The 25,128-nt window shown below is 32.1% G+C and overlaps 2 protein-coding genes across 6 annotated transcripts in view; one reads left to right on the plus strand and one right to left on the minus strand.

Moving 5' to 3' along the window:
* The window catches only part of LOC127728151 (40S ribosomal protein S18), an 821,762-nt gene that overhangs the window by 23,970 nt on the left and 772,664 nt on the right, over window positions 1-25,128 (minus strand). The gene's annotated exons all lie outside the window — the stretch shown is intronic.
* Window positions 1-25,128, plus strand: part of LOC127728059 (vacuolar protein sorting-associated protein 52 homolog) — a 32,234-nt gene that overhangs the window by 4,449 nt on the left and 2,657 nt on the right. For all 4 annotated transcript variants that reach the window (XM_052235249.1, XM_052235248.1, XM_052235247.1 and 1 more), the window contains 15 exons: window positions 1,592-1,644; window positions 2,034-2,109; window positions 6,248-6,315; window positions 7,060-7,173; window positions 8,590-8,651; window positions 9,085-9,235; window positions 9,799-9,899; window positions 10,418-10,550; window positions 12,614-12,671; window positions 13,184-13,317; window positions 14,418-14,573; window positions 15,716-15,834; window positions 16,124-16,247; window positions 17,089-17,292; window positions 24,651-24,828. In XM_052235249.1, coding sequence (XP_052091209.1) covers window positions 1,592-1,644; window positions 2,034-2,109; window positions 6,248-6,315; window positions 7,060-7,173; window positions 8,590-8,651; window positions 9,085-9,235; window positions 9,799-9,899; window positions 10,418-10,550; window positions 12,614-12,671; window positions 13,184-13,317; window positions 14,418-14,573; window positions 15,716-15,834; window positions 16,124-16,247; window positions 17,089-17,292; window positions 24,651-24,828 — 1,731 coding nt within the window. The remainder of the gene's footprint in view (window positions 1-1,591; window positions 1,645-2,033; window positions 2,110-6,247; window positions 6,316-7,059; window positions 7,174-8,589; window positions 8,652-9,084; window positions 9,236-9,798; window positions 9,900-10,417; window positions 10,551-12,613; window positions 12,672-13,183; window positions 13,318-14,417; window positions 14,574-15,715; window positions 15,835-16,123; window positions 16,248-17,088; window positions 17,293-24,650; window positions 24,829-25,128) is intronic.

The raw sequence follows: 25,128 nt of genomic DNA on the forward strand, positions 1-25,128 counted from the left end.
CAGTTTACATTACAATCTCTGTGGTTAAAGTTTTTTTTAAATTTTAACAACTTTCTTAAACTATCCTGGATTTGTACCAAACTTGGACAGAAGCTTGTTTATGATTAAAAGCTAGTATCTAGAAGGAAATTTTGTTAAAATTTTGTTCCATTTTTTCCGTATTTTACTTATAAATGGACTTAGTTTTCTTCCAGTTAACATTACATACAGTCTGCAGTTTAAGTTTTTAAAACATTTATTAGATTCATAAACTATCCTGGATTTTTACCAAACTTGGACAAAAGCTACTTACAATCAAAAGATAGTATAGAGAGGAATATTTTTATTAATTTTTTTCCTCATTTTTGTTGAGCCTGCGATTAACAGCAAAAGTAGGCGAGACACTGGGTTCCGCGGAACCCTTACCAATTTTGTAGTCCATTTGTTCATTTGTTATACTCCGATTTCAAAGAAAGGGGGGTCCTCTGTCCATCTATTTTTCAATCCATCCCATGAAATAATTAGAGATTCATGAAATTTGGTATCAAGCTTCTTATGAAAATGCTTGATCATGTGATACGTTTTCACATTAGTCAAATATTGAGTTCCTGTTTGCCAAATAATTATATATATTCTTACAAATATAGCCATGGTTGACATTTTTTGTTGCGTATTTACTCAGGAAGTGCAAACAGATATTCCTGAAATTTGGTATCAAGTTTCATTTAAGCATGCTATTCTGGATGATTTGTTTTCACATCTATTGCTCACCAACCTTCTGTATAAATTACTGAATACTTATATTGGTATATCATTTGAAAGCACTGTAGCTCACCAACCTTCTGTATACATTACTGAATACTTATATTGGTATATCATTTGAAAGCACTGTAGCTCACCAACCTTCTGTATACATTACTGAATACTTATATTGGTACATGTATATCATTTGAAAGCACTGTAGCTCACCAACCTTCTGTATACATTACTGTATACTTATATTGGTATATCATTTGAAAGCACTGTAGCTCACCAACCTTCTGTATACATTACTGAATACTTATATTGGTATATCATTTGAAAGCACTGTAGCTCACAGTACATTTTGTTTGTCTGGACTTTATTTTATTTTTGACTCATTTAAATTATGGAGTTTCCCACTGCAAAACATAAGCTTTGCCATATCTTCAAAAGAGATGAGTCTGCAAGTCCTCATAAGTAACAGAACAGATTTCATTTTAAGAGTTTTTTTCTGCACAATGCAATTGGTTGCTTTTTTTTTAGTCCTGTTCTGAATAATTTTGGGTGTTCCCATTGGAAAACATAAACTTTGTCATATTGTAATTGTTGAAAGAAATTTGGAGTGCAGCTTAGCAACTACATGTAGCAAGTTCTGCTCACAGCTTATCTAGTTGTTGTATTTGGATGTTACAATACATAACATTTATCCAAGTGTTTGTTATAAAATCAAATGTGTGTATATGGATGTTACATAAAGGTAATTTATTGTATGCAGGTAATTGTTAAAAATCAGATGTGATGGATACTATCTGATGTACATGTAGTTCGTTGTATAGGTCTATGTGCTAGAAATTCCTTCTTTTGTTTACAGTACACATACAACAGAATCTAGAAGATGAAATTGTCAAAGAAGCCCTGAAAACTGTATGTATATTCATGTAATGAGTAATGGTAAATATGAGTAGATGTTTAGAGTAAAATAACAATTGCAAGAAATAGGCTAGCATACAAATAAAAGATGTGGGTAATTGTCAATCAGACAGAATCAAACAACACAGGTTATGCAAAATAGATAGATATCATAAATGGTTAAGCTTTACAGAAAATTGCTTTCTTTGAATCTTAACAATCAGTAACCATTGATTATTTTTGGTCAAATGAATGAAAATCACATAGGGCAAAAGTCTAGCTATCATTTACCTTAGAAAATCTACCAGTTAATGCATAAAATAAAAACCATGCAATTTGAATTAAAAAAAAATACTGTGTTCAAAAGATATAACATAAAAAACATGATTCTCACATTTTTTCAGGGAGTGGATTTAAGACAGTATTCCAAGACAGTAGAGAAGGAATTACTAGGTGTGGAAAATGAATCAATTAAAGACTGTATCCAAACTGTGAAACCTAGTCATAATTGATATTGACATATTATCTTTTAACTTTTGTTTTAAAGATACATTTTAGAGTTTAAATCATCATAAAAAGTTTGTAACTCTGACATATATACATTTCATTGATTCACATAGCAGTTTAACATCCAATGTCATTTCTCAGGTACAGTCCTTTTCCCACTGAAGTTATATTTCAGTACCATAACTGGTTAATTGGTCATACATCCGTTTAAGGTTTATCATGACAAATTTAAAGCGATCCAAACTTAATGGCATTAACTAGCTGTATAAAACTTATTTCAGAAAAACTATAAGAGCTAGACAAATCAATATCTTGTAAACATACATTCAACCACTGCAATAAGCATGTTGATGAGTGTAATTTGATATTTTCCATTCGAGACAGTAAAATTTTCAAGCCTCACGTCTTAAATATTTGAAATTTAACTGTTGAGAGTGGAGAAATATTGTATTGCACGAGATTCAGTGGTGGAATCTGTTTCTATAAAGATTTGTAGACCGTATGTAATCCTATGTAGACAAATTTTTGTTTTTGTTAATGATCTGCAAAAAAGATGAGTTTTTTTTATGTGACATTATACATTTATTTCCCGTGCCGGAGGGAGATATGAAGATTTGTTCACCCAAGAATATTCATATTTCACGAGGGCTCTGCCCGAGGGAAATATGATTTTCGAGGGTGAACAAATCTTCATATCTCCCAAGGCAAAGGGAAATGAATGTTTTATTCCACTGCCTATGCTTTGTTTACTATCAATACATTAAATATTATTTTGCATACATTTTTTTTCTTATCCGCTTGTTTTTGTAAGTCAAACTAAACACGACATGCCCATTGATAAACAGTAAGGATCAAAATTTAATTATAAATTTTTTTGTTTTATCGTCTGAAATAAATTTGAACATGTTCATGAGTTTAGCTGTCGCTATTTTAAGAAGAATAGGAAGTTCAAAACGTTATGTACATTAACCGCACGTAACATCGCACGAAGTAATCCCGACATTTCAGAGGGGAATATGATCCTCAGAATGGAATATGAAGATTTGTTCAATGACACGTGGGATAGTCTCAACCAATCAAATATTGATTAAACTATCAATATGTTTAAACAGTGGAATAATATCAGTTATGGTCACCTTTATTATGACATCACAATCAGAAATTCAGAGGAAAGCAAGAAAACTTGACATCATAATTGAATTTTGACCAATGAAGAACTGAGATGAAATGAAAAACACATTGTTTACAAAAAAATTTATCAAAGGTGAAATATCTATACTTGAATAAAAAAGATGTTTGAATATTCTGGTCAAATGAGCCTTGTACAACAAGCATATAAATGATACCAATATAATTAAGAATGTAAATGGGATGTCTTTTTTATATTTTATTTAGTACTCATAAAAATCATTCAGATCAATTTTAACCAATTACAGCAGAGGAGCTAAATCTAAGACTATTCTATTTACAATGTATATTAGATGGTCATATTGTGTAAAATAATTGCTAACAGTCTAACAGACTAGGATCTTGTGAAAACAAATATTCTTTAAAACCACTGAGCCAGTTTAAACCCGAGATAGATTTGACCGTGATGATCAGAGGACCATTGCTATTTGATAGATATATTAGAGTTGTCTTTGAAGAACTTTTATGTTTGACAAGTTATAGAGAGAATACTGACATACACAGAGGTTTTTAAATGCAATAGCTTTATCTGTTGTGCCGTTTTGCTCATGCTCAAAACCATCACTATTGAACATCAAGCCAGTGCGAGCGATCACCAAGGCTTGTTTTTACCAGATTCAGAATATTGGTCGAATTCGATCTTTAATTTCGGTTGAAGCCTGTAGAACACGAGTGTGCTCCCTAGTTACATCAAGGCTAGACTATGGCAACGCATTGTTGTATGGTACCATTATCAGTAAGCTACAGCGTGTCCAAAACACAGCAGCACGTTTGATTACCCGAAAAAGGAAATTTGACTCAATTACGCCTGTTCTTATATCGTTACACTGGCTACCCATTCATTACCGTTGCCAATATAAACTTCTGATATATGTGTACAAAGCACAGCATGGCAAGGCTCCTAGCTACCTTCAAGACCTAATTACGCCATACAAACCCAACAGATCCCTCAGGTCGGAAAACAGTATGCTTTTACATCCTCCGAATGACGTCCGATCGAAAAGCTAAGGTGAGAGGCGTTTTGACAAGGCCGCGCCTACACTCTGGAACAGTTTACCATTGTCCTTGCGGAGTGTGAATTCTTTAGATGGTTTTAAAAAGCAACATCAAGACTCACTTCTTTCGAACTGCTTTTAAGGATTTCTTGTAGATTTTATATACTTTTAATTGACTGCATTAATTTTAGACTGTTTTGTATATTTCAGGGTACATGCATTTTTATACGACCGCCAAAAAATTTTGAGGTCGTATATTGGTATGACGTTGGCGTCGTCGTCGTCGTCGTCGTCTGAAGACACATTGGTTTTCGCACTCTAACTTTAGTTTAAGTGAATGGATCTCTATGAAATTTGACCATAAGGTTCAATACCACAAAAGGAAGGTGGGGATGGATTTTGGGGGTTATGGTACCAACAGTTAAGGAATTAGGGGCCAAAAATAGGCATTTTTGTAACTTCCAGACAAAACTTGTGTGTTAGTGTATGGATCTCTCTGACATTGTACCACAAGGTTCCATATCACAAAGGGAATGCTGGGATTGATTTTGGGGATAATTGCCTCCAAATTTTAGGAATTAGGGGCAAAAAACAAGCATTTTTCTAGTTTCATGACAATAACTTGTGTGTAAGTGTATGGATCTCTCTGACATTGTACCACAAGGTTCCATATCACAAAGGGAATGCTGGGATTGATTTTGGGGGTAATTGCCTCAAAATTTTAGGAATTAGGGGCCAAAAAGGGGCAAAAAACAAGCATTTTTCTAGTTTCATGACAATAACTTGTATGTAAGTGTATGGATCTTTATGAAATTGTACTACAAGGTTCCATATCACAAAGGGAAAGCTGGAATTGAGTTTGGGGGTAATTGCCCAAAACGTTTAGGAATAAGGGGCCAAAAAGGGGCCAAAAATAAGCATTTTTATTCTAGTTTCCAGACAATAACTTGTGTTCAAGTGTATGGATCTCTCTGAAATTGTACTGCAAGGTACCATACCAATAAGGGAAGGCTGGGATTGATTTTGGGGGTAATTCCCTCAAAATTTTAGGAATTCTGGACCATAAAAGGGCAAAAAAACAAGCATTTTTTCTAGTTTCAGGACAATAACTTGTGTGTAAGTGTATGGATCTTTATGAAATTGTACTGCAAGGTTCCATATGACAAAGGGAAAGCTGGGTATGAGTTTGGGGGTAATTGCCCTAAACGTTTAGGAATTTGGGGCCAAAAAACAAGCATTTTTCTAGTTTCCAGACAATAACTTGTGTTCAAGTGTATGGATCTCTCTGAAATTGTACTGCAAGGTACCATACCACAAAGGGAAGGCTGGGATTGAGTTTGGGGGTAATGAATCATAAGGGGGTTAAAAAAAATTGGGGGGGGGGGGATTTTTTTTTCCTTTTTTACTGTAAAATTTTCCATTTTAAATTGGTTATTTCTGATTTATATATAAAAGCAAATAATAATGATATGGTTTGAATAGGTAAATTAAAAATTTTTAAGTTATTAGACCACATTCATTCTGTGTCAGAAACCTATGCTGTGTCAAATATTTAATTACAATCCAAATTCAGTGCTGTATCAAGCTTGAATGTTGTGTCCATACTTGCCCCAACTGTTCAGGGTTCGACCTCTGCGGTCGTATCAAGCTGCGCCCCAGCGGAGCATTTTATTATTTTTTTTTTTAATCTTTATCTGCTTGTTTGATTCATATTAGTTGGTGCTTCGTATTCTATGTTTTATGTATTTTTGTATTTTATTTATTTTTAAAAGGGGAAGCGCTTAGAGTAATTGTTGTTATTATATAATGCGCTCTATAAATATTGTATTTATAATGGATTTTTTGTTAGTTAAAGCCATATAAATTATGTGAATCAGTGACAGAAATTTATATTTTAAACTTTTATGATTGACTTTAACACTAAATAGACCTTGAGAAGGGCGAGGACATAGCAAGTTTACACAAACAGATATCAGCCTGTGATACCATTTTAGAGGTGAGAACTTTAACTGTTGAGAAAATGTACTACATTGTAATAGCATAGTTTACTTTTGTGTATGATACATATAATTTTCTCCAAAAATTGAATTAAAGACCCTTTCAAAAACCAATTCAGATATTATTTGCTTAGCTAAGCACAGTGCCACAATTTGTTCACTATTAGGCCAAGTAAATTTAATTAGTAGATTTTCATCCAAATTTTTTTTAAAAATGGGGTGGGTGGGAGGATTTTATTTTTTATTTTTTATTAGATATGAAACGCTCTTGTGACGTGTTCTTCATATATGCAAGTGTAATAATAAGGTTCTATCATGTATATACATGTATAACGAATCAAACACAAAGAAATGCAAAAACCAAAATTTGAAACAGGATGTTATTAATGAAACGAAATTATCGACAGTTACCGGTAACGAAAATGAACAAAATCCGGAAATCGTAAATTTTTCAAAATAAAAAAAATTGGGGCGGAACGATTTCAGAGGGGCGGGCGGGGATGAAAATCTATCAATTAATTTTAATTGGCCTTATGGGAATTTTTTATCATTCTAAAGGAAAAATTACAGGTTTCACACATTTATGGTCAACTTTAAAAGACTGCAGCACTGTTAATTCCACCCCTCTATATGAACTGTGCCATAAAGGTCATGTGTACTACTGGATAATAAAATAGGTTTTCTACTTTGTATCACCTGTGGTTAATGGATAATTTTTGCACAAAACTTGATTATGTTTTCAGAGAATGGAACAAATGTTAAATGGTTTCCAAGGTGATTTGAGTAGTATTAGTACAGAAATACAGACTTTACAAGAACAGTCAGTTACCATGAATGTAAAACTGAAAAATAGACAGGTAATCTAAAAAAATTATCAGAAACAATTGTAGAGTTTTAAATAGGTTTCAAAGTAGTTCTTTGACAATATAAAGTAGCCGGAGAAATGGAGGAACCATTGCGTGCTGTCTTGTGATGACCAGGGGTTTCAAGAGCAGAAGCCTTGTAAAGGGACAAGGGGTCTGTGGGGTGAATCCAATATTGTGAATGTAATATTAAAGAGCAGATATGCAATTTTAGTCATTATTAGGAACAAATGTCAGTGACTTTGAATATAAAACTTCAATCAGAGTTAATCATTTTCAGAAGCAGTGATCAGTTATCGTGAATGTAAAACTGGAAATGGACTTTCAAGAAAAAAGGGAGGAGTTAGTAATCTTAATAGTCAGCATAAGGAACAGTCATCTTGATCACATTTATCTTTATAGAATATTTAGTTTTTAAAATTGATCATACGAAAACACAATTGTATAATTAAATTTAATAGACTGACTATGAAAATATTACACCTTTGTACTACTTTGTGATTACAGACCAAATTTTGGTTGAAAGTTGATAATATAAATAATTTTCATAATTCGCATGTGCTAGTAAGTCTGTAGTTACGTTTTACACACCTAACACTTATCTCATGTTTATAAATCATAGCAAAGATGTTGTAATTTAAAGATCCTCACAATAATCTATAATCATATGTCACTATGAATATTAATTCCATCAATTTTATTGGACATTTGGTTCATTAAAAATCAATTAGTCTTGCATTATTGTTTCTTCCATGCAGAAATAGACATTTTTATACTAAAAAATATGACTTTTGTCATGCATGTGATTTTCAGCTCATAATGTGAGACATAGGGATGCCAATTGTCGTGAACTATTTGTATAAAACTTTACGTTTCAGAAGGTAAAATACGTGGCTGATTCATACCTTGTATATAGAGGCCTTATGTGACAAAGTTTCTGTCTGTCATATGTCTGTTGTCCTTGACCTCATTTTCTTGGTTCAGTGAGTTCTTAAAAAAAAACGTATAGTTATTTTGTCACGTGACTTTCTCATTTATGAGTAATAGAGTAACTAAATTTGGTATATGGGATCCTTGCAAGGTCTACATGTCCTTCAGACAGGGTTCACCTGACCTTGACCTCATTTCATTCATCAGTGATCAAGGTTAAAGTTTCATGGTCAAGTCAGCATCTCAGATACTATAAGCAATGTGTCAACTTATTTAGTGTATTTAATTATTGAAAAGTTTCATCTGACCTTGACCTCATTTATATGGATTATTAAATATGTAGTTTACCTTTATCTTTAAGACTTTGAACATAAAGTAAATTATGCTCAGTAAAGCAGGTTAGACATTTCAGTGTGTGCACCTTTGTTAACAAAGAAGAGAGAGAGAAAAATCTATTTCAATATGATATATTTATTTCAGGCAGTCAGAGGGGAACTGAGCCAGTTTGTTGATGAAATGGTTATTCCAGAAACCATGATCAAGTAAGAAAACAGTTCAGTTAACTTATTATTGTTCATGTTTCTTTATTTTTATATTACCTCACTTAGGTAAGCTGGGTGTATAAAGTGATCATTGTGTCTATTCTTTTGTTCAGACATTCTTTGCACTTCTATCTGAAATTTAAAAACAAGTTTTTTGTTCACTTATCTTTCTTTATGTTTCATATGTATTTGATTAGAAGGGAATACACATATGTAGGCTCAAGGAAATACCTTATGCAGATATATGCATTTTATATGCAAAATGCAACATAATAAACTATAAATATTTTAAAAAGGAAAACAATCTCCTAAAAAGAATACTTGAGACTTACAAAGTCATAATTTTTCTAAATTTCATCCAATAATAGAATGTAAACAAGTGTAACTATAAAAAAATTAATTATAATTCTTGATTGTGTTCCTTTTAATCCAGTCATATATTAGATACACCAGTTACAGAAAGAGAATTTCTTGAACAGCTCCATGAACTTCATCATAAGATCAACTTTGTAAAGGAACAGTCATTTAAGGAAGCGAGATCATGTTTTGATGTCAAAGATATCCTAGAAAAATTGAAAATTAAGGTTGGTATAAGATAAACAGCTAAGTATTGTAATGAATCAAAACTTAAGTACATCAGTTGGAATTTCATGACAAAAGGATATATTTTTTCTTGAAAAATGTCTTTGTAGAGTCTTTGTGTAGTCTTTGGTAAAAAAAATTAGCATACAAACGTGTTAAAATTTAGTAAATTTACAAGAATCTGTTGTTACATGTTGCTCAAGGTTTCAATTGGCTGTTGCTGTTTTCTTTTCAATCAATTTTTGTTGTTCATAAATATCTAACTCTTTCACACTATATTTCAAGTTAAGGATGCACACAAACACCACATGATTTGTTAGAATTTTGGGAACACAACTTGAGGACTTAAAACTAATATTAATTTTGATAAATTTGCTTAAAAGTACATATTTATGCAAAATGTATAGATCTGCAAAAAACTGCTGTTCTCATCTTATCAAAAGAATAAATATTGAATTATTACTCAATTTTCAAACATGCATATATTTCATCATACACAGCATATTTAAAAATTCTTTAATAATTGTTACTAACTATACTCTATAGTTTGTATTTATACTTTCAGGCTATTTCAAAGATTAGAGAATATATTCTACAAAAAATAAATTCATTCAAAAAACCAATGAGTAATTACCAGGTTCCACAGAATGCCATGCTAAAGTTCAGGTAAAGATGATGAAAAATAATAGAAGCATACAAAAACTATGTATAATACCTGTTCTCAGTAATCTTTTGCTTTATTCGATAATATTTGTATAATAACATCATAAAACATGGAAAATAATATAGCATACAGTTAGTTCACATGTTAAATTTTATGATCAGGTCAGTTTAGTTGGAACCACTAATAATAAGTTAATTGCATTTGGTATGCATCTGTTTTTAGTATTGGCATATCTGATTGTCACAGAGATTATTTTAGCCATTCACCTTCAGTCATGTTTCATTAACTTTAAATGCTTTAATTTCAACATTTGTATTGTTCTATGAAAATTGCATAAGGCAAGACATATCTCTGTGTCCACTGGCACTAATAAGATTTTGTTAATAGATTCTTAATTTTCATATTTTAAGTTTTTTTTATTTTTTGCTTAAAATCACACTTCTAAATTTAATTAATGGGTAAAATCCCCTTCCAAACAGCAGTGCATCTGTGTTTAAGATTTGAAATATGTTTTCTTCAGGTTTTTCAATGAGTTTCTGATGTCCCATGAAAGACATGTAGCAAGGGAGATAAGAGATGAATATGTTGATACCATGAGTAAAATTTACCTGTCCTACTTCAAAGGATACCTAAGTCGTCTGATGAAATTACAGGTAATTTCGTAAATATAACATTTACAAGGATGAAGTCTGTTAAGAGGCATTTTTGGAACTAAAATTGGAATGAAATTGTCATTGAATAAGCAAATTTTTAATACCAGTTCATGTTTTTATTTCATGATCAGAAGACTATGTTTTGTACAGAATACATATTATACTATGCATGTTGCTTACTTATTAGCTCACTTGGCCCTTTTGGGCCAAGTGAGCTTTTCTCATCACTTGGCGTCTGTCGTCGTCCTCCGTCATCGTCTGTTAACTTTTACAAAAATCTTCTCTGAAACCATTGAGCCAAATTTAACCAAACTTGGCCACAATCATCATTGGGGTATCTAGTTTAAACAATGTGACCGACGACCCCGCCTGCCAACCAACATGGCAGCCATGGCTAAAAATAGAACATAGGGGTAAAATACAGTTTTTGGCTTATATCTCTGAAACTAAATCATTTAGAGCAAATCTGTCATGGGTAAAAATGTTCATCAGGTTAAGATCTATCTGCCCTTAAATTTTCAGACTAATCAGACAACCCGTTGTTGGGTTGCTGCCCCTGAATTGGTAATTTTAAGGAAATTTTGCAGCTTTTTGTTATTATCTTGAATATTATTATAGATAGAGATAAATTGTAAACAGCAATAATGTTCAGCAAAGTAAGATCTACAAAAAATTCAACATGACCAAAATTGTCAATTGATCCCTAAGGAGTTATTACCCTTTAAAGTCAATTTTTAACCATTTTTCGAACATTTTTGTAATCTTTTACAAAAATCTTCTCTGAAACTACTAAGACAAATTTAACCAAACTTGGCCACAATCATCATAAGGTTATCTAGTTCAAAAAATGTGTCCAATGACCCGCCTGCCAACCAACATGGCTGACATAGCTAAAAATAGAACATATGGGTGAAATGCAGTTTTTGGCTTATATCTCTGAAACTAAAGCAAAAGTATAATGGTTGCATTATTTCATGCATCAATTGTAAACAAAAATATCAGGTGAGCGACACAGGCTCCTTGGAGCCTCTAGTTTTTACAGTTACGGTACTTAATTTTGGTTTCTTTTAGGATCTCAAAAAAAAAGTTTTAAAACATTTTTTATTTTTATGCCCCCGCTGTGTTGGAGGGGGCATTAAGTTTTACCTTTGTCTGTCTGTCTGTCTGTACGTCCCAAAATTGGTTTCCGTTCTCTAACTTTAGTTTGCCTCAACCAAATGTTATGAAACTTATACACAATGCCTATTACCACAAAACACAGATCAAGTTTGAATTTTGGTTGGTGTCACTTTTACCGTTCTAGAGTTATGTCTCTTTACAAATGGAAAAATTGCTGAAATATTCGTTTCTGTTCTCTAACTTTAGTTTGCCTCAACCAAATGTTATGAAACTTATGCACAATGCTAATTACCACATGACACAGATCAAGTTCGAATTTTGGTGGTGGCACTTTTACCGTTCTATAGTTATGCCCCTTTACAAATGGAAAAATTGCTGAACTTTTCATTTCTGTTCTCTAACTTTAGTTTGCTTCAACCAAATGTTATGAAACTTATGCACAATGCTGATTACCACAAAAAACAGATCAGTTTCGAATTTTGGTGGAGTCACTTTTATCGTTCTAGAGTTATGCCCCTTTACAAATGGAAAAATTGCTGAATTTTTCGTTTCTGTTTTCTAACTTAAGTTTGCCTCAACCAAATGTTATGAAACTTATAAACAATGCTTATTACCACAAAACTCAGATCAAGTACAAATTTGGGTAGCGTCACTTTTACAGTTCTTGAGTTATGTCCCTTTATAACTTTATATGCAAGCGGGGGCATCATCTGTGTCCCATGGACACATTCCCCCATTTAATTATGATTAGACGATACTAGAACAAGTTAAAAAATTACCATTTGGAGTATTCAAAATTTAAATTCATGACACAACGATATTCTTACAATTACTCTTGTTTCATGTGTTGTATCAGAAAGTTATACTTGATTTCCAAAAATATCATAGTGAAATGAAAGGAAATATAAGTTAAATTTAGTTGTTTTATTTTTTATCCTGTACAGTTTGAAGAATCAGCAGATAAAGAAGACTTGATGGGAGCAGAAGACTCTGCCAAGAAAGATATCCTTGTCAATTTTAAAACAGGAAAGAGAAATTCATAACAATATGAAGAGATATACATTTTTTATCTATATAACAATCTTTTGCAGTAACTGGAAAAGGCTATATACTGAATTAAAGTGTTGTTGATCACTAATTTTTCACACTTCTCTTCTTCATTTAGATTAGTGAGGCATAATACAAATGTGATTTAGACCAGTTTGATTTTGAAATGAGGGACTTTTGGCACCAATAATATTAGTCAAGAAAAGGTTAAATTCCTGACCTATATTATTGTACTGACCGACAGCATATATAGCAATCTAGGTTGCTATACCAGTTTGCATTTAGTAGGAAAGAATTGATTGCTTGAACAATAAAAGGGTAATCTTCATATCAGTGTCTGTGGTTTTTATATCACAAAGAATAGTATTTAAGTTAAAATGATTTATTTAATCTTCCCCAAAGGAAAGATGTATTCTACTTGAAGGAATTCAGTGTTAAAATATGAGATTTTCCTTAATTTGAATCAAGCTTCTTCAGTTCTAAGCCAACACTTAAGAACAGATCCACTGTGTTTACACTGGGGAGCAGAGGCAATGTGCTGACTACAGATCTAGAAGGACCCATCATTGTACCACATGCTTCTCAAAAACAGGAAACAAAGGTAGGGAACTATGACTCCACTGCAAGCATCTAAGAATCATGAAATTAAGATAGGGAGTAGTCATTCTGCTGCAAAGCGTGCATCTCAAAATCTTGATTAAATGTAGGAAGCAGTCATCATTCATTATCTCATGAGAAGAAGTAAGTTTTTATCGTATTTTGCTATCACGTCATCGTCGGTGGCGGCGGTGTCTGAAGACATTTGGTTTCTGGACAATAACTTTAGTTTAAGTGTATGGATCTCTATGAAATTTAAGCAAAAGGTCCAATACCACTAAAGGAAGGTTGGGATTGTTTTTGGGGGTGATGGTCCCAACCGTTTAGGAATTAGGGGCCGAAAAGGGGCCCAAAACAAGCATTTCTAGTTTCAGGACAATAATTTTTTTTATTTTTTTTTGGGAGAGGGGGGTCAATTTTTTGTTCCATAAGATTTAAGAAATTGTCAATTTTCCAAAGAAAAATTGGGGGTCACATTTTATTTTGCTAATTCTTTGTATATAGTCTGAAAACAGATTTACTAAATATTGCACAACAGCACAGTGTATTGCACAACAGCAAGAAATCTTCAAATGAATATAAATTAAAATCATATAACCAATTTTAAGTTCTTTGACTACATTTATTCTGTGTCAGAAACCTATAATGTGTCAAATATTTAATTACAATCCAAATTCAGACCTGTATCAAGCTTGAATATTGTGTCCATTTTTGTCCCAACTGTTCAGGGTTGGACCTCTGCGTTCGTATCCAGCTGCGCTCGGCGAAGCAGTTTATTTCTCAGTTGTTGTAAGAAAACTAATACTTGTCAAATATATATTTTTTCATTTAATGAAAAAGCCTGGAATGTATAAAATACAAAACATTTCAAAGGATATTTTAAGATTTTCTGTAGGAAAAACAATTGGAAGAGCAAATTAAGGTTAACAGTTTCATTTTTTTTTACAACTCAATGCCAATAGATCTAGTTTACAACCCAGTTTTCTCCCTTCGAAAAAAAATCCAATTTTTGTCATAAAAACCCTACTTTATTCAGTTAAAAAAACCACAGATTTATTCAACATTACCCTTATAAACATTTAAAAGGGATGTGATATTTTTCAGCATAATTTTGAGAGTTTATTCCGAAGTCTACACTATGCTGTGATGGATAACTGCTGTAGAGAATACTTATTTCTAGTAGATTTCTTCATGGTGACAGGACCATCTGCTACAGATCTGTTTAATGCTATTATGTCTAAAACTGTGTCATTATTTTTGGTGAGTGAATCAGATGGTTTCAGTATTTTACTTAGTGTCAGGAAACTTATGGAGTAAGATAAATAGTATAAGTTAAATAACTGTCTCATGATTAGTTTTATGATAAGGGCTTTTTCTTAAAAAACACACATGGGATGGCAACTTCAATTCCCAACTATGGGTGGTAATGACATATAATGTTATACATACAAGTTTTTAATGTATGTCTCCACACAGTTGCTTTTATGGGTGGTTATTTCATTTTCAAAGTAACTTCCCTGGCAAGTCGTGAACCATGTATCTTTAAATGCAACAGGCTTTGTACTGTACTGATACATGTTAAAAAAAAGTTTCAGACATTCATACTATCGTTGTATAATTTATAAAAGGGAAAAGATGCAAGGCGGGGCAATAAAAAACAAACATCAGTTAAAGAAAAAAAGGCATGACTTGGCCAAAAGAAAAAAAAAACAAATCTACAAACAAGAGACCACAAAACACTTCGCAGCTGGCTAAAGATGAGAAACACGAACTCCATCAAAACTGGGCTGAAATCAGGTGGTCCTAAATACTCAGAAGTTCTTGCTGCACTAATGACATCTATCATGTTATTCCTGTTAAAAATCCTTTAATGAAACATACCCAGTGTTAAGGGATCACTAAATAGCAGATTGCTAAATATTTCTGGTCTAATTTTGTGACATAACCAATTTAATAAACCATCAACACCCAGATCATGTAAATTATAAACACTACCAGTATTACATGACCTATTATGACAGTTTTCTGGATATAGGATAGGCAAGACTGTTGTCCTTAAAATCAACACAGACATTGAAAAATAAAGTAGCCTGGCTACACCACAGAAAACTAAGGCAAAGTAACACAAACCCCCTTTTAAAAAACTATCTATCTGGTGCTTTGGAAGGGTGAGCAGTTCCTACTATTCTTGTTATTCTGTTGACAATGGATTATAATGTGACAATATTGAATAAACTTAAATTATGTTGTCATAATAGTTATGAAAAAAAATTCTGAAAAAAATCATCACTCATATTATATAATGATAACTTTAATTCTAATTACAAAAAAACCAACAACAAACAAACAAAACAAATAAAAAAAGTCAAAAGTATTAAAGGATTATAATAATTACATTACAGTCAAAGATGGAAGAATACACTGCTGACTGTTTTGATTCTATAGCTATATTTCTATGTATACATGTAGTATATAGGTATAAATCAATGATGAACAAAAGAGGGGTACCTGCAATAGATAGGTAAGGTATATTATGTTTGTTTCACATATAATGAGTGGTGGACTATTTGTTTGGAAAAGAGAAGGTCAGCTAAGTGCTCTATTTGGCATCAAAATTGAAGTATTAAATAATGAGGTGATTTTTATATAAAGATAACTGCTATTTATGTGCAAACTTTAAGTCATAAGGAAGTCCATCCCACATTGTTTTTTTAGCTCTAATCAAAAGAATAAAAATTGCTAATGTTTCAAAATTGTTGAAGATTTGACATCATTTGAATAATATGCTGACTAATTGTTTTACTTTTTAGGTATTGGGATGCATTAGTTCAGGTGATGTGGCCTAGATTTCAGCTGATTTTAGAAATGAATACACAGAGTATTAGGGCAGTAGATCCATCAAAACTTGGACATATAGATGTTCGACCACATTATGTAAGCAATTCAAATTGACAAATAAACAAAATAACACATAATTAAGATATAATCATATTAAACTAAGCAGCTTTATAAGTATTGTATGACATAACACATAACAATGAACAATAATCAATAAACACAATATAGTAAAAAAAACCTTCAGTTTAATAAATAAAATTTATTATATGTAACCGTAAATACTATTATTGTAAAAATCAATTAGTCAGCGATACATATTGTATACTGCTTTATTTTCTATATTTAACCCCTTGATACCCTTGTCAGGTGGTAGTGTATGGGGGTATGCAAAATCCTATTGAAAAACATATAAAAGATAAAAAAAAAAAAAAAAAGCACACAATGTAGTAAAAAACCTTCAGTTTGTATCTGCAAGTGTTTAAATTATAAATTATAAATTATGATGATGATGGATGGCTGCTTGACGTCTAGTAAAAAATTAAATACTTATTCAGGACGAGAACATGTTAATGCAATATGATAATAAACCCTGCTTTGTACTAGACTAAAATGCTAAGCTGGATTTTTAACATGATATTTCACTAGGTAACAGTCCACAGGAAAACATGTCACCCTACCCTCACATGTTATGCTGACTCTGAGCTAGTCAGTCTTGGTTCTTACTACTTAGTGCTGGGTGTTAAGCGGAAAAGCTGCATAGACTAATTTAAATGTCTTTGGTTTGAATGGTCTGAGATAGAAACCATGACCTCCCAAACTTGTATATTATAATTAATTACAAAGGACCAAAACCCCAAAGGAAGTGCGATAAATATATCCCACTTTCCTCAAAAATCTTGCTATTTCATTGCCTTATCATTCATTCTCTGTATTTTAGATAACAAGGAGATATGCAGAATTTTCAGCAGCAATTGTTGGAATCAACCAGTCTTTTCCTGACGAAAGGGTATACCATCTTCTCAGTCAGCTGCAGACAGAAGTAGAAAATTTTATCCTGAAAATAGCTGCAGAATTCCCCCACAGAAAGGAACAGCTGATTTGTTTGATAAACAATTATGATATGCTGTTAGGAGTCCTGATGGTAATCTATAATTCCATATAGCTGTTTTGCGTACATTTTTTTAATTTACTTAAAATGACTATTATTTAATATAAGGATCAGAGAAATAGATTAAGTGTTAAGAATCAAGACTATCTAGAAAATCAATAAGTGATTATAAGTTACTGTAATAGTAAATGATAGATCAGCCATAATAGTAGTTTATTTTATGATATTTACTTAAATCAGGCTGTTAGTTGTCCATGTTAAATTGTTTTACTTTGTGCTATTCAGGGTTCTTTTTGCTCATCATTGAAGGCTGTAGGCCTTTAGTTTATTACATCCTTATTCTTTGTTCTTTGGTGGATAGTTATTTTTATACGACCGCAAAAAAATTTTGTGGTCTTATATTGGTATGACGTTGGCGTCGTCGTCGTCGTCGTCGTCCAGCGTCGTCGTCCGAAGACACATTGGTTTTCACACTCTAACTTTAGTTTAAGTGAATGGATCTTTTTGAAATTTGACCATAAGATTAAATACCACTAAAGGAAGGTTGGGATTGATTTTGGGGGTTATGGTACCAACAGTTAAGGAATTAGGGGCCAAAAAGGGGCCAAAAATAAGCATTTTCTAGTTTCCAGACTATAACTGTGGAACGGTGTATGGATCTCTCTGAAATTATACTACAAGTTTCCATACCACAAAGGGATGGTTAAGATTTGCTTTAGGGGGTTAAGGCTAAAACCGTTTAGGAATTAGGGGCAAAAAAGGGGGAAAAACAAGGTTGTCCTGGTTAATGGACAAATACTTTAGTACAAAACATAATTTAAAGCAGTGTAAGGGAGATAAATCAAATACATCATTGAAATTATCTCCCTTACACTGCTTTTAAATTATGTATAAAGTAATGGTTAATGAACAATAAAGATAATTTAAAACAGTGTAAGGGAGGTAATCCAAATACAACGTTTTGGTTACTTCCCTTACACTGCTTTTAAATTATGTTTAAAGAAATGCATATTTATAAAGGAAGACCAGTAAAAATATCTGCAAATGTTGCATCTTTTTTTTTTACAAAAAAATCCATATGAAAGATTTGACACTATATTTTTAATTCTATTATAAAATAGATTAAGTTAGCACTATGGTAAATTTAAATGGGTAATTATGGTTGCCAACTCCATTGGAAATTTGAAGTGAGATTATGACCATATCTTGAGGGAAAGAATTTTTTGGGGGAAAAAAGGGGGTGGGGGGTGATAAAAAGAAATTGTGGGGGGTCAATTTTTTCTCATTTCAGATTTCAGAAATTAAAAAGAATTATTCTTCAAATATTATTTTTTTTTCAAATTTCAAATATTGAAAAATTTCAAGAAGTAATCTTTAATTGCACAGTATGGCGCATTAGATTTGTAAAATCTTTGATCACATTTATTTATTTGTTATGCCGAATCTAACAGTGTATTTAGATTTTTAATATTGGGTCCAGTTTTCAAATTGGTCTACATTAAGGTCCAAAGGGTCCGAAATTAAACTTTGTTTGATTTTAGCAAAAATTGAATATATGGGGTTCTTTGATATGCTGAATCTAAACATGTATTTAGATTTTTGATTTTTGGCCCAGATTTCAAGTTGGTCCAAATTGGGGTCCAAAATTAATCTTTGTTTGATTTCAACAAAAATTGAATATATGGGGTTCTTTGATATGCTGAATCTAACCATGTATTTAGATATTTTATTTGTGGACCCTGTTATCAAATTTGTTCATATTGAGGTCAAAAGGGTCAAAAATTAAACTTTGTTTGATTTGATCAAAAATTGAAATAATGGGGTTCTTTGATATGCCAAATCTAACCGTGTATTTAGATTTTTAATTTTGGGTCCTGTTTTATAAATTGGTCTACATTAAGGTCCAAAGGGTCCAAAATTAAACTTAGTTTGATTTTAACAAAAATTGAATTCTTGGGGTTCTTTGATATGCTGAATCTAAACATGTGTTTAGATTTTTAAGCAGTTAAGCTGCTTTATGCGAGCACCCTAGATTTGTGTTCTACCCAATAAATGCTGAAATATAAACCATTGTTATTATCTGGCTGGCTATTATGTTATTTATAACTAATTGAACACTTTTTTCATACTTTTAATTCTGGAATTCAAAAAATATGACCAGAAAAACCTTAAATGATCGTCGAACCACCCAAAAGTTTTGAAGTTGCACATAGGAAGTAGTGCTCAATAGAAATCCTTATGTAGTTTATTATCCCCTGTGCTTTTGGCCAAGATGTCAAAGAACAATTGCATGAATTATTTCATCGCCGAAAATCTCTAATTACAAGTCGTTTACAGTTGCCAAATGGCACAAAGTGCAGGAATATTGTATAACGGCTGTGACTAATATGACACGGAGTTGAAGTCTCAGTTGGCGGTAATTTTAACTTCGTCGACAAAACGTAAATCAAGGACGTTTTAAATTTGGTGATTTCTGATAATAATCATTTTGTTCAACCGCTGGCTTTATACCGAAAATCGCCAACATGTTATTTGTAAATCCGAGTAAAACGTATCTGACTGACAAAAACAACATTGAAAAACAATGGATGCCATAAACCGGAAATGAAGACAATTATAATACCGGATCTAATTCCGGGGGCGGATAAGGGTAATTCCGGGTTTGCCGATCAAATACAATAAAAATATAATAATTCCAGGCATGAGACAAAATACATCTATCATGATGAAATATAAACTCTAGAATTGAAAACCAAAGATATATTGAAAAGAAAGAAAAAGCAGGAAATATTTTATACAGAAACTCAAAATTACTTTTAGTTCACAAATTTTCATGTCAAAAACCAATAAAATGTGACAGTATTTTCCTTATCATTAATATATATTGATATTACATGTAGATGTTTTTATTGTTTAAACATATTACTACAATTCCATGAGGTAATTTCTTCTGAATTTTGAAGGGCCTATAAAATCTGGAAGTTTCTTACTTTATTTTCACAGAGGAACTAGCTAATATAATATATAGTGCAACTAGATATGATACACTTAAACAGTTTTGAATTTGAACTGTTTAATATAATGGTATAATTAGTAATAAATAATCAATTGTTGAGACAACACACCACCCACAGTGATACCCTCAGCCTCCCTCAGCCTTCCCAATACAAAAAAAAAGATTATTTGAATTCATAAATTAATATACAAGACAATTACATTTATTATTAAACATGTTAAACGACAGTGACACTGACAATGAAACAAGCTAACTTAACACCAAAAGCACATTAAAGTATCTTACTATGTTATGAACTATTTCAAGTAAAAGCAGGACCTGGAATTTAGGTTGTGGACCTTTCAGTTTGGAGTGTCAAAGGTCCTGGACTGTCCAGTACCAAATGTTAATTTTAACCCCTGCATTCACAGTAAAGCGATTTTGATGTGTATTGCAATTCCAAGTAGAATTTACTTTTGGACATTAAACGTTTCGAATGCGTATTAAACTAATTCAAATCAGTTAATAATGTGAATCGAATTCGAATTATGTGTAAACGCAGCATTGATATATCTAAGAAATGAAGAATATTAAAAAAAGATGGACAAAATATTTGTATTAAATTTGTAGCAATTTTGTCTTGCCTTGACAGAGTCAAAAAGTGAGACATATATATATATATAGGCATGCTGTTTTGGCGGAATCAACAATGTATTAGTTTGTGATTTTGTGATAAGGTCTGGTTTCTGGTAGGTCAATGACATTTGGTAAGTAGTTGTGTTAGCATAGGCACATCTCATTACCATAGAGAATATTTGGCCCCACCCCCTTAGTCATGGTCTATTGACTTTGAAACTTTGCATAGTTTACATGTATATGTTTGTGATTAGGTCAGTTTAGGGGGAACCACTAGTTGTAGGTCAATGATATTTGGTGTGCAGTTGTATAAACTTTTTCATTTCTAATTTCCATTGAGATTATTTGGCCCCGCCCCCTCAATCATGCTCTTTTTACTTGGAAACTTATGTTACTTTGAAATTTCATTTATTAGTTTTTGATTAGGTTAGTATTAGGGAAACCAATAGTGGTAGGTAAATGATAATTGGCATGTAGGTGTAGAAGCATTAGTACGTCTCATTTCCATAGAGGATATTTGGTCCTCACCCCTCAGTCATATGCATGATCTATTGACTTTGAAACTTTTACTTAGTTTACATGAATGAGTTTGTGATTATTATGATTATGTCAGTTTAAAATTACCAGTATTCTTAAGTCAAAATTGGTATGCGAACGTATTGGTATTCAAAAGTTTCATTTCCATGGATATTATATAACCCCACCCCCTCATTATGGTTCATTGACTTAGAAATTGAATTTGTGTTTAGGTTTGTTTAAAGGGAACGACTTATGAAAAGTCAATGGTATTTGGTTTGCAGTTGTACAAGCATTGGCACCTTTCATTTCCATAGAGATTGTTTAGCCCTGTACCTTCAGTCATGGTTCATTTACTTTGAATATCACTTACATGTTAAAGTATTACTATTTTAAGTGTAACATTTGCATTATCAAAATAACAAATAGGCAAAACATATCGTTGTGTTAATAGCTTATTATAGATTAGACATGTGTAATTATTATAAAAATAAGGAGATGTGGTATGATTGCAAATGAGACAACTATCCACCAAAATTCAAATGAAGTGGATGTAAGCAATTACAGGCAACCGTACAGCCTTCAAAAATATATGTTGCATCATTGCTAGGCCATTATAACAACATCAGCATTTCTTGTAATACTAGTATACAAGAAAATTGCACCATTTCAGATAGTTTCAGGTATGATTTGATAATTGTGCATAGTGGCACCAGCTGATCCAACTAAAAGCGCTAATATGGCATATTCAAACTCTAGTACATAGTGGAATTAAACCATACACCACTGTTGGACACCATAATTGAAATTATTATTCTGAAAAGAATATTCCTCCATGCAGTCTGCAACAATTAGCAAAACCTATACTGCATAGTAAGATATAAACGACCACGAAATGACAAATGTAAAACAATAAAACTAAAGCAGCCTGATTTATGTACAAAACAATTATGAAAAATAAATATGATATACAGCAACAATCAACAATCACCAAATTACTGGGTCCTCACTATGGACAGGTACATACAGAATGTGGCGGGTTAAACACGTTAGCTGGCACAAAACTCTCCCCTAACATGGGACAGTGTATGTGCATAATCTCAGACATTAAATCTTTAAAAAATAAATTGGAAATAACTTTTGAAAGTGGTAGGATTGGATAGCAGAAACATTACGGTACAAACATTATTTGATACTTGAGAAATAGCTGAGATATATAGATTCTACCACTGCATCGAGTGTGATACGATATTTATCCACTCGAGACAGTTAAATTTTCAAATTTAAAATGCGAGGCTTGCCGAGCGTTTTAAATATTTAAAATTTAACTGTCGAGAGTGGATAAATATCGTATTACACGAGATTTGGTGGTGGAATCTGTTTCTCTAATGATTTTCAAACAATATGCGGGCAAACTTATTCCGTCTTTTCGAATGATCTGTAAAAAGATGTGTTCTTTCTATGAGACGTCATCAGGCATGGTCGCCTTTTTTCATGCCGTCACAATAGGAAATTCAGAGGAAAGCAAGAAAATTCGACGTCATAATCGGATTTTAACCAATGAAGAACTGAGATCAAACGAACCACACGTTGATTAAATTTTTTTTATACAATGGGTGCAGAAAGGATAAATTGACGAAGAATTAGAGAAAAATATTTTCATCCATTCTTCCATAATATTAATCTTAACTTCTGCCAAGTTTACCTTTGATTTTTTTAATTAACTGCCTATAGCGCCTTTGGTGCTTTGATTGATTATGGGCCCAGTTTTCAAATTGGTCCTAGATAGGGTCCAAAATTAAACTTTGTTTGATTTCAACAAAAATTGAATATATGGGGTTCTTTGATATGCTGAATCTAAACATGTATTTAGATTTTTGATTATGGGCCCAGTTTTCAAGTTGGTCCAAATTGGGGTCCAAAATTAAACTTTGTTTGATTTCAACAAAAATTGAATATATGAGGTTCTTTGATATGCTGAATCTACTAATGTATTTAGATTTTTTATTTGTGGGCCTCGCTATCAAATTTGTTCATATTGAGGTCAAAAGGGTCCAAAATTAAACTTTGTTTGATTTCATCAAAAATTGAATTATTGGGGTTCTTTGAAATGCAAAATCTAACCGTGTTTTTAGATTTTTTCATTTGGGTCCCGTTTTTTAAATTGGTCTTCATTGAGGTCCAAAGGGTCCAAAATTAAACTTAGTTTGATTTTAACAAAAATTGAATTGTTGGGGTTCTTTGATATGCTGAATCTAAACATGTGTTTAGATTTTTGATTATGGGCCCAGTTTTCAAGTTGGTCCAAGTTGGGGTCCAAAATTAAACTTTTTTTTATTTCAACAAAAATTGAATATATGGGGTTCTTTGATATGCTGAATCTAGCCATGAATTTAGATTTTTTATTTGTGGGCCCCGCTATCAAATTGGTTCATATTGAGGTCAAAAGGGTCCAAAATTAAACTTTGTTTGATTTCATCAATAATTGAATTATTGGGGTTCTTTGATATTCCAAATCTAACCGTGTATTTAGATTTTTAATTTTAAGTCCTGTTTTTTAAATTGGTCTACATTAAGGTCCAAAGGGTCCAAAATTAAACTTAGTCTGATTTTAGCAAAAATTGAATTCTTGGGGTTCTTTGATATGCTGAATCTAAACATGTGTTTAAATTTTTGATTATGGGCCCAGTTGGGGTCCAAAATTAAACTTTGTTTGATTTTAACAAAAGTTGAATATATGCTGAATCTAACCATGTATTTTGATTTTGGACATTGGACCATAATAGGTAAATTAAAAAAAAATCAAGTTCTTAGACCACATTCTTTCTGTGTTAGAAACCTATGCTGTGTCAAATATTTAATAACAATCCAAATTCAGAGCTGTATCAAGCTTGAATGTTGTGTCCATACTTGCCCCAACTGTTCAGGGTTCGACCTCTGCGGTCGTATCAAGCTGCGCCCCAGCGAAGCATTTTATTATACTGGTAAAATATTTAAAGATTCTTGTTATTTCTTTTATATTTTTCATACAGTTTAACATTTATTTCATATGGAAAAATCTAGACATCTTTTCTTGCCAAAAATACTATAACTTCTTCAGATCAGTGGAGGATACAGGGATTTTGAAAGGGGGTGTACTTCCTGAAAATGTGAGAGATCATTTTAAGTTGAAGGATGGAAAAAATTGTTATTATATTCAATTTCAGCAGCAGATGTCATTATGATAAAATTTAATGTTTTTCAGGAAAGAACAACCGAAGACTCAAAAGAGACTGAAAGTTTTAAAGAATTACTGACTGCCAGAACAGGGGAGTTTATAGAAGAGATATTATCACCTTACTTTGGTGGAATGATTATGTTTGTTAAAGATTGTGAATTACAGATGGATAGAGGAGGAGCTGAATCTATCAAATGTGACGAAAGTAAGTCATTGACATGGCAAGTAAAAATAATATCAATTTATAGTAGACATATGAAGAAATCATCTTGATTGGGTTGCACAAAGATCAATAAACATAAAATGGCATTTAGATTGTAAGATGAGAAATAAATCAGATTTGATATACACTTATATTTAACATTTATTGACATATGTGCTTCAACTGAGTCCTGGTGGTCTATATCTCTCTTCCCCTACTCTCAACACTAATTTTCCTCATGGCTTGAAGGTCACTTTTATATTGAGTTAAGGATAAAAGAAGAAAGATAAATTATTCTGCAGA

The sequence above is a fragment of the Mytilus californianus genome, unplaced genomic scaffold, assembly GCF_021869535.1.
Source record: "Mytilus californianus isolate M0D057914Y unplaced genomic scaffold, xbMytCali1.0.p SCAF_2, whole genome shotgun sequence".
Taxonomy (NCBI): domain Eukaryota; kingdom Metazoa; phylum Mollusca; class Bivalvia; order Mytilida; family Mytilidae; genus Mytilus; species Mytilus californianus.